The sequence below is a fragment of the Benincasa hispida genome, chromosome 12 (assembly GCF_009727055.1).
Source record: "Benincasa hispida cultivar B227 chromosome 12, ASM972705v1, whole genome shotgun sequence".
NCBI classification, from domain to species: Eukaryota; Viridiplantae; Streptophyta; class Magnoliopsida; order Cucurbitales; family Cucurbitaceae; genus Benincasa; species Benincasa hispida.
The window spans coordinates 60,954,353-60,965,385 of NC_052360.1; the positions used below are offsets into that span (position 1 = coordinate 60,954,353).

Genomic DNA, 11,033 nt, shown 5'->3' on the forward strand with positions numbered 1-11,033 from the left:
CATTTAAGTATGATTAATTATATGTTTTAATTTTTTTTAAAGCGGTAAATAACCACTTTAGGGTTTTAATATAAAGAGAAACTTCTTGATTCATATTTTGAAATAAAATTATGGTGGTTTGAGAGTGTTCTCTCAAAATTTAGTGATGAACTCTTTTTTTTAGTCTTGAATTTGACCTAATATTTCAATTCGCTACATAAGTATTGCTTACATATTGAAAGTTCAAATCTCAAACTTAAAACTTGTTATTTTACTTGTCTTGAATAGAACCATACTACTTAAATTTCCTAAATCAATTAGTCAGATGTGATTTATCCAAAAAAATTAAAACCATAAAATATCCCAAATTAAAAGTCGATTTCAATGATACAAATATTTCAATCATCTTCATTTAAAAAGAAAAGAAAAAGGTTGTTTGGAATTAATTTTGCTGCTAAAAATTGCACAATTAAATGAATCCTTCCATTCCATAGACCTTTTGCTCTGAGATTTCTTCACATAGGCTTTTAATTCTCTATTAATTCTACCTGCGTTACCATAAAACCCAAAGTCAAGTTTTACTTTTACTTAAGGCAAAACAATTATTAAAGTTTTTAAATCAGATTTTCTTTTCTTACGATATTGCCCTTCTCGGATGTGCACACCGGCCTCCTTGGTGGAAGCTGTGGCTTTGGGGTCCTCTGGTAATTATCAAAAATAAATTAAAAAACGAAAGGGAACACTCACATTTGATATATAAAATATAAATGTAAAAGTAAATAAAATTTATATATTATAAAATTAAAACATGTTTCAAATGTACAAAAAAAAAAATTCAAAAATAATATAATATATAAACATGCACACATCCACCAAAGTAAAGGCAAGTTGATTACCTGAAGTTTAGGCTGTAGTTTTTCAACGGCCACACTGTTACAGAGCCCTGCTCCCTGCTGCTTCGGAGACCAGACACAAACATAAATTAATAGCTTAATCATTAATAAGCTCCCTACGTATAAATTTTTATTTTAAAAGTTAATTAAATAAACATCAATTAAAACTTAATGCCGGTTCTCAATAAATAAATAAAATAAAACAAAACTTAATGAGCCCAGGTAGAAAAGTCTTTTTTTATTTTAAGGCGAGATTACATAGAAACTGATAGATGTTTTGAAGTGATTAGAATCATTGAAATCACTTTTGTTATTTTTTAAATCATTCTAAAATACGTTTTTCATCACTCAAAATTAATTTTAAAATATGTTTATAGTGATTTGAAAATTAAAAAAAAAAAAAAAAAGAAGAGGTGATTTCAACTATTCTAGAATCAATTTCAACACATGCTCTAAGTGGCTAACTATTGGTTTAATGAATTACAAAGAAGAAGAAAAAAGCCATTGAACCAAAAATTTACTTTTTGAACCCATAAACTGAACCAAACCATTTAAAAATGTTTAGACCCCAACTTTAAGTAGGTGGGGTGGGCTATTAGTTTACTCTATGCTTGGGACTCCAACTAGAATAATTGGTGTTTCCAACTTTATTATTTCTTACTTAGACTAAAATAACTTGCACTTTAAAGTACAGACTATTATAGCTCAAATATTATAATAACTAACTCAGTACCTCAAACGTCCACTTAGTTTATAAAAGCACTAGCCCAACCTAAATCGAGAAAGAGATTTATATAAATCTTACCTAATCCAATTCTTCTTTGTGTTATATGAACACTAGAAATGTCGAGGAATGGAGTGGGGATTTTTTTTTCTCGTTTGCAATTCGGGACGGGGGACGAAGAATATATTCCCCGACCCCAGCCCGTGTCCTCCAACCTCGTTCCGAACTTTTGTATTATAAATTATAAATATATATATATATATATATTAATATTAATATTGTAGACTTTATTAGGATCATTATGGAGGTTTTAATTATTTAAGTTTAAGACTTTATTACTTTAATTCCTTAGATTTTATAAAAATTATGAGAATTTAGCATTTTAATTATATCTTTTTAAATTGAATGTGTATTATTGTTTTTATTACTAAAATTGATAATATTTTATTTAAATGAAAATTATGTTGGATATGTTTAAGGAATTATTAAAAAAATATATTTAATTGAAATAAAAAGAATTGTTAGAAAAAGATGATGACAGGGAAATTTTCCACATGAGGAATCCGATCCCCACAAAATTTCTGTTGGGAATCTCCATCCCGTTCTCCACGAGGAAATTTATAGGGACAGAGAATGGAATAGGGAATGAGGACGGAAAGAGTTTTCTCGTCCTTGTCCCCTCCTGTAGACATCTTTAATGAACAATCCGACCCCAAGTTAAACTTATTTGGTTTTTACTATTTTATTAATTTATTAGGGGAAAAAATGGTGGGTTGAAAAATGGTACCTTGCATAAGGCCCAGTCCGCAGAGTCAAAGAAGGCACGTTCATGGTCCTGTGTATAAAGTATATAAAACCAAATTAATGTTAGAAAAAATTCACAAAGAGGAATGATTGAAGCTGGTGAAACCACTTCCATTTATTACCTTTGAAATCAATGGCTTCTTTTTTGGCGCAAGTCCTCCATATTTGTTTCCATTTCCTCCTGTTGCTTCCTGTATTCAATTTATTTTTATACCATAAATTTCTCAATATTATTTACCTTCAATTCTAAAAAATATCCCTAAATTAACCTTAAGGTAGGTTTTACTCATGCCATTAAACGGCTATATTTTGGATTATGAAACTTGTTCCATAAAATTTCCCGTAAAAACAAATGAAAATTGACGTAAAGATTAATGTGTAAAAATTGAAAGACATGTGATGGCATTTACAATATAATTCACGTAAATTGATGTGATGATTGATGTGCAGAAATTGATACCTAAAAGATTTTAACCATATATATTGAGATATAATAATTGGTAACAATGGACTTAATCTTCTATATAAATGTAAATAACATCACTTATATATTTGGGCAAATTACAAAAACTACCCCACAAGTATGGTGATAATTGCAATTATACCATCAAATTTTCAATTATAAAAAGTGAACCATCAAACTTATGAAAGTGTTAAATAACTTATAATAGTGATAGAAATTAGACTTCCAAGTGATACAAATTGAACCCTCTAATTGTTACACAATTTCTACAATTATGTAAATTTGTAGGTCCAATTTTAACAATTGTATAAGTTTGAGAGTTCAATTTTTACAATTAGAAATTTGAGGGTATAACTGCAACTACCATCATACTTTGAGGATAAGTTTTGCAATTTGTCCTATGTTTTAATCTTTACTTATATGTTGTCACACTCCAATTTTCATTACCTATTTTAACGGAAAATACCCTTAAACCCCGTTTGTTTAATAGGTTTTTCTATGGGATTTCGGACAAACATTTAGTATTCTTGTTTGTTTCACATCATTTCACTTTTTCAAATCCAAAATTTTATTATTCGGAAAATTTTAAAACCCATTTGACATGAGTTTTTTAATACCTGATTTATACGTCCGAGAGATTGAACAATAAAAATATAACCTAATTAATTAATAAATTAATATAAGTTATTTACTCATACTAATTTTAATTAATTATTAAATATAATATTATTTAAACTTAATAAATTTCATTGGATACTTTATCAAATAATATTATGTCATCTTAACTATTTAATATAAATTATTTTTATTAATTATCAATATAATAAATAATTTATATTAGTTTAAATGTTTTAGTAATTAATTTAAATAATTTAATTACGTTTAAGGTAAAAGTATTTTTTTATTTTAATAGATTAAATAATTAATTAATATCACACTGTTAAATTGCATATCCAAACACAGACATTAATTATTTCAGATTTTTAAAATTCAGACATTCAAATCTCAAATATTTAATATCTATACCCATGAAATAATAACTGAGATCCAAACGGTTTTCTTGGGAACAATTTTACTCTGTAGGATATTTTTGGAACAAATTTAATCTAATACATATGTTAAGCCTCTTTTTTTTTTTTTTTTTTTTTTTTTTTTTTTTTTAATGTATAGTGATAATATTTAATAAGCTGATCACATAAATATGACTAAATGAAAGTGTTGGAAAATACTTTATGTGGGGAGGAGAAGTATCCCATTTATTACTCCAAAAAGAAAAACATTTTCGGAAATATATATATATCCGTGACTTCAACGTAAAGAAACTCACTCTTTAGATGGACGCAAGCAGCATTTTTTGCTCAAGGGGAAAAGGTTTTTTTTTTTCCGTTTAGTCAAGATTGCTATTTTTCTTTTTTAGTCTCGAAAAAATCATAGATCTGCTAAACACAAAATATAATTTCGAAACGATACATAAAATTCAAATTATATTTAAAGAATAACTTTTTTCTCTATTTAAAAAAAAAAATCAAAAATGATGGATCGTATTTGATACAAAATTGAGAGTCCAATGACTTGTCAGATATAAAATTAAAAATTTAAAAATTTATTAGATAGTTTTATAAACTAAATTTATAATTTAATCTGTTTTATTTTTATATACATGTCAACTAATTGATTTCATAATTTTTTTTAAAAAAAAAACGACACCGTAAGAATCATTTCACCCTACCGACAGATTCAAAGGAAGTAAGAAGATATCCCAACGCCCAAAGGCATGTGGGTGTGCGCCCTTTGATGAATAGTTGACCTCCATAGTCCAACTTTGTATTATTAAAATGTGGGACCTCATTATTTGTTGCCGTAGTATATTTATAAATATGTTAATTTATATTCGTGTAGGATAGATCTCTAAATTTAAAAAATATTTAAAAATATTTTTTGTTGTAGTATGTTTTTATAATTTTGTATTAAATAAAATATTAAATTTAAAAAATATTAAGTAAATTTAATTTGTGTCTAGTAAGTTCGTACATTTTTCATTTGCGTCTAATAAGTTTCTGAATTTATAATTCAAGTACAATAGATATTTAACCTATTTCACTTTTTTTTTTTAACAAAATACATGGATATGTTTAATCCAGAGTTAAAGCCTTAGGTCTCATCACAAAGAAAAATAATTTTGTGTCTAATAAACTAATTTTTAGAATTTCCAACTATCAATGACCCATGAAAAAAATTCAAATTTTAATGAACTGTTAAACAATTTAAAAAATTCAAGAAATTAGTAAAATGTCTATTGATTCATTAAATTAGACCATTTTAAATCTATTTTAAGATAAATTTATATTTGGAAAATAAAAACCTGGAAAAACCATTTGTAAGATAATTTTTTTTTCATTTTGTTAATCTTAGTAAATAAATGGTTGTTTTTTGAAGGGGTCTTTTTAAATATAAAATATTTAAAAATATTTAAACTTTATAATAAAAAGTTCCAACTTTAAAACTTTTTGTATAAAGTGTAAATTTTTTTGGATTTTTTCTCTTTATAAGAATTTTCCTTTTTTTTTTTTTATGATTTATGTTTCTCTTTTATCTTTGCATTAATAGTAATTCTAAACACACAAAAAAAATGTTAATATCAATCTTACCAAGCATCCTAACACGAATTCAAGAATATTAAAAAAAATCAAATAGTCTATACAATGTCTTCTTATAATACGCTTGATTTTATAAATGAAACATCTTGAAATTAATTAAAATATAAAATCTCAAGGGGATAATGTAATTTCAAGACAAAACAAATTCAGTTTTCAGTTTTTTTTTTCACTCCCTTTTGGATCAAATCAAACCACGTCACATTATTAAATATTAAAATACAATACCAAGTGGCAGAATAAAACGAGGGAAAAAAAACGAGAACATTGCTTTTGACAAGTAAAAGTTGATTCTACGAGCCTTTTATTTTATTTTTCACAAAATTATTATTATTATTTAATCAATTTCTATACAAGTTAATTTTAAAAAACTAAATATAAAATTTATAAAAAGAAACATATAAATAAAAAGTAAAATAAATTTTAAAGTACAGACCAAACTTTTTTTCACAATAATTTGGATTTAAGATTCTCAAAGTTTTAGGATTTATGAAAGAATAAATTATTAGAAAAAAGCGACTAATGTAGAATATATATATATATATAAATGATAATTTCACCGTGCATCCAAAGATTTAGAAACGACACAGCCCATTGAATATTTTTTTTATGGGGCCACCAACCAAAGCCACGCAAATTTCATTGGTGGTCATGTATTTGGCATTTTTTTCCTTGAATAAAAAAGAAAGTTACCTTTTTAAAAAAGAAAAAAAAAAGTTTAAAAAGAAAATGACTTAATTCTATGTTTTTCTTACTTACAAGTTGCAAAGACCTCCCTAAAAATTATGTAAAATTTTGCTTTATTGGTCATTCATTAATATGCTAAAATAAATTTAATAAAGTCATTAAATACTAAATAGTTTAAACTTGACCCACTTATTCGGGTCAAATTACAAATTTAAATTTGTCTAAATAACTAAATAAAAATAATAAGTAAATATAATTTTTTAATTTTGCATTTAATAACTTTTTTCATATGATTACTTTTTAAATAAATAAAGTAGTTGACATAACCTTTAATATTCTTCGCAAAACTAAATAGCAAATTTATTAACGATCTTAAATATTCAAATTTGTAACTAATAAGTTCATAAAATTAAGTTAAATTAAGTTTAGATATATGAAATTTAACTACACCATTTGGTTAAAAATCTTAATGATTAAACTTTAAATATTACTATAATATATATTTTTTAATAAAAATTAAATAGGAAACTATAATATTAAATCCAAAACGATTGGCTAAATTTAAGGGGAGATAAAAATAATTATAAAAGAAAAATGAAAAGTAAGGTGAATTGAATGTACCTTGTTTTGATGGAAGGCCAATGGGAAGTAGTTTTCTCCTCCGTCTCTTTGATGATCCGCCATATCTGATTTCCTAATTTTTTTAACTAAATTAAAAAAATTAATAAATTAATTAATAAGCCGCCGCCATGGTTGAGGAAAAAGAAGAAGAAAACGAGGGATTCAGAAATAGAAATTGAACTCGACTCGGCCGAGTCGTATTAGGGCAACGACTAGGTCTGAAATCAAAATTAATTTTGAAAGATAAATGGATTTCGTTGGAGTTGTGAAGAAAAAGAAACAGTTCGGCCATGGCGAAAAGGAAGAAGAAATTTTAGAGAGAGAAGTACCTGAGAGAGAGAGAGAAAGAGAGTTAAACTGAAAATGAAAAAAACAGAAAAAGAAAAAGAAGAAATGGATAAATGTGGAAGGGGAAGAATATAAGGGGCGGTTGAGTAAAGAAGATGTCTCACAAGGATTTCTACGAGATCAATTTGAGGTTATATACTTTTTCAATTTTCTTTTTCAATTTTTTTTAATAAAAATATATATACAATTAAAAAAAAAAAAGATTGTCGGTGAAATTGTCAATTTTCAAAATTAAGTATATAGTGTTTTTTTTTCCTTTAGGAAATACAGAGTTGAATTTAAAAGTTCATTCACAAATATGTTTTTTTTTTTAAAATGGAAGATGTAATGAAAGTGTGTTTGCTTAGGTCATATTTAGTAATGATTTTATTTTTATTTTTATTTTTTATTTTTTATTTTTGAGATTTATGCTTGATTTTTTCTAACTTCTTCACCCTGATTTTTACATATTTTAAGAAACAAATGAATTCTTAGTTAAATTATAGAATTGAAAATTATTTTTTTAATAAAATATAGAAATAAAACGAACAAAATATTAAGTAGAAATAATGTTTCTAATTTAATTTTCAAATTCAGAGACCAAAAGTCAAATGAATATCAAGCGGATCCTTAATAATCTATAAACGGACACTACTACAGAAATTGGATTACGTGATGTTTTTCCAATATCAAGTAAAGGGTATATTTGACGCTTATAAAAACGTCGAGTATTCAACTATTAAGTATAATGTGATAACTTAATTCTGAAAAAAATGTCAAGACAAATATTTCTTTATATAATTTTCGTGTCAAGAAAGATAATACACATGACACTGATGACATGTCAAGTGGATTAATTCTTGACATTTATTACGTATATGTGATTACTCTTGACATATTTTATTTATCAAATATATTTTTATCTTGACATGAAATAATGGACAAGTAATCTAATTCTTAACACATTTCCAATGTAATCTATAATTTTTTTTTCAAATTAAACATTCGAATTTAATTTTTATTTCTCGTTTCCTGCATTACATGTGTTCCAATAAGACAATTTCATCAATTAAAATAAACAGTTGCACATATTTCAAGTCTACATATTAGCCCAATGTATCCAATGTAACTTAACAATTCCACTCTTCTATTACCTTTCATATATAGAACGATTCCAAAATTTACAAGACCATTCCACAATAGTATATACTCTATCAACCCGCCCTAATATATGATAATTCAAAAATTACAAGACTAATCCATATGTGCTATATATTCCAAAAATCACAAGACTAAAATTATATCCTCCACCACATATTTTTTTTGAAGTATATAACCTATAATGGCTATGAATAAAATATTTACACAAAAAGAAGTTTTTGGTATTTCCATGTAGCCACATACACAAAATTTATTGGGAGCCCATCAGATATGGCGACCTAAATATTTAGCACATTCCACGCATACTTCATCCAATTCAAGTTGCGAGTACGACCTTCTCGTATCAATCTATAAAACATAAAAAGTCAAATATACATTATTTACACTATTTACACTATTTATAATGTTATAATATATATAAATAGTTTAAAGACATACCGCATCTATGATAATATTCTTCTCTTGAGTCACAATTTCTCGCTTATATCTCGTAACATAATATCCACATTCGACAGTTCCCACTTGTAAATGACACTACAATACAAAACCAATAATTAATACCTATCATACAGATGCACTAAATATACATCATCCTATTAATTTTTTTTAATGCTCTTATACTTGCCTTTACTATTCTTCATAATGTAGTTTTTTGAGTCTTTTGCAAATTCTTTTGAGACTGAAAATCGTCATTGCCTTACATTTGCCAAAAAGTATAGTATAATATTTAAAATGAAATAAACTTTATACAAAAAAAAAAAAAAACAAGCAAAGTTAGCTTACATATTTGTTATGTATTTGATATCTTCTCACAAACTTGTTCTCAATGAGTCAAAATAGTATACCACGTCGTCATAGCATTAATAACAATTAATAACAACTTGTTCTCAATGGGCTTGTATTATTTTTGTTATTTTCCAAATTTCATTTCACAATTTTTTTATTTATTAAACTTAGAATTAAAAAATTCTAAAATATTTTTTAATGGTTAACTTAAATAAATAAAAAATAATAATACTAATTTGTTATCTATAATATTTATAATTTCAATATAAATACTAAATTTTAATTGATTTTAACTAAACAAATAATTAAAAATAAAAAATAAACAAAAAATTTGTCTCTGTAAGACCCGAACCTCGAACGGGAATTCCTTGACTCTCAAAATAAGGAATGAGATAGAGACGGTGATTACAAATCCCTACAAGGACGGAGATGGAAAGTACATCTCCGACCTTATCTCGTCCCGTTGTCAACCACAGCTCAAACTAATGTATGCTCATCCAACTACCCTTGAGGCTTAATAAAACTTGAATTTCTATAAAAAAAAAAAAAAAAAAACTATTTAATTGGTATTTGTTATTACTATTGAGATCGAAGGTTCAAATCTTCGTATTCCATATTTATTATAATTAAAAATAATGCAATATCTACCATTTTGATAATAGAATCTAAAAATAATAATATTAATAATTCTACCTTCATTTAAAAGGAGCTTAATACTTTCATCCATGGCTTAAAACCAATTTTTCTCCCTCAATTTTTTTTGCAAATTCAATCATTTTACTTCGTAGTTAGAAGCATATGTATTAACAAATTAAACTAAGTTGATAAAAAAAAGTTGACAATAGCTCAAAGATTTCAAATATAATCATTCTCAAGTAGCGTTTTTCTTATAACAAAGTCGATTTGATCTTTTCTTTTTTTTATATAGAGACATCTTCATCCATACGTTTCAATTTTTATTTTTAAATAAATAAATATTGTTTAAAACGTTTTAAACCAGATTGTATAACCATTCCATTTCTAAATTTTGCTTAAGTTACACAAAAAAAAATTTATTTCTTATTTTTGTATGTGAGATGTTCTTTTTAAAACTTAAGGAGGGAATTACAATAATATATTAATAAAATTTATATATGTTGCCACAAAAAATTATAATTACATTCATAACACTATTTAGGAATTAACAACAACAACAAAATGCAAAAAGGTAAAAAGATACATCAAAACAAGAAAAAAAGATTTTGAAGCTTATTTTACTTTTATATATTAAAAACAAAATAAAAATGATGGGTCAAATTTTAAGATTGAATTGTCTGTTTTTTCTCTTCAATAAGATAAATATATGTTGTTTGACTCTCTAATATTTGAATAATCATATAAATTTGTCAACGAAATACTTGGCCAATGAGCCGCCCAATCTTCTCTCGCCTGTAACGACCAGACGCCACGTTGAGTTTTAAAAGTTCTATCGTTTATTATTTTTTTTCTTTTTTAAAAAAAATTTAGAAATCTAAGAGCGGTCTAATAATCATTTAGATATTATTGGATAATTATTTGATTTTTTATTTTTATTTTTGAAAATTAAATCTATTTCATCCATATTTCTTATAATAATTTGCCAGTTTTTTTTAGTTCTCAAATTTGACTTGATTTTTTAAATTAATGGTGAAAAGATAGATAATAAAGTAAAAAATTTGAAGGTGAAAGTAGTGTTCATAGACTTAATTTTCAAAAATAAAAATAAAAAACAAAATGATTATTAAATAGGGTCTTAGTTTTTTATTTTTATTTTTGAAAATTAAGTCTATTATATCCACATTTCTTACAATAATTTATATCTTCTCAATTATAATGGTTAAATTCTAGCCAAATTAAAAAAAAACAAACAATTTTTTGAAAGCTATTTTTTTTTTGTTATCAAAATTTGGATTGGT

At 25.1% G+C, this 11,033-nt stretch overlaps 1 protein-coding gene across 3 annotated transcripts; it reads right to left on the reverse strand.

The window, feature by feature from the left end:
* Window positions 1–310: 310 nt before the first annotated feature.
* Window positions 311–7,290, reverse strand: LOC120092824. 3 transcript variants are annotated; one of them, XM_039051029.1, is made up of 7 exons: window positions 7,155–7,290; window positions 6,826–6,911; window positions 2,523–2,591; window positions 2,384–2,431; window positions 876–935; window positions 618–680; window positions 311–527 (listed from the first exon to the last, which is right to left on the reverse strand). In XM_039051029.1, exons 2-7 carry the CDS (start codon window positions 6,886–6,888, stop codon window positions 507–509), a joined length of 324 nt encoding a protein of 107 aa, XP_038906957.1. In that variant the 5' UTR covers window positions 6,889–6,911; window positions 7,155–7,290; the 3' UTR covers window positions 311–506. The 3 variants fall into 3 exon arrangements, with proteins under 3 accessions (XP_038906957.1, XP_038906959.1, XP_038906958.1); XM_039051031.1 differs by having other exon boundaries at window positions 876–932; window positions 7,155–7,287; XM_039051030.1 differs by having other exon boundaries at window positions 6,826–6,898; window positions 7,155–7,254.
* Window positions 7,291–11,033: the final 3,743 nt, after the last annotated feature.

Bases quoted from the DNA above. Each gene is read 5' to 3' on its own strand.
- LOC120092824 (XM_039051029.1), bottom strand. From the start codon at position 6,888: ATGGCGGATCATCAAAGAGACGGAGGAGAAAACTACTTCCCATTGGCC. The intron at 936-2,383 runs GTACCATTTTTC...TGGTCTCCGAAG, and splicing joins CGGACTGGGCCTTATGCAAG to CAGCAGGGAGCAGGGCTCTG. The intron at 681-875 runs GTAATCAACTTG...GATAATTACCAG, and splicing joins AACTACAGCCTAAACTTCAG to AGGACCCCAAAGCCACAGCT.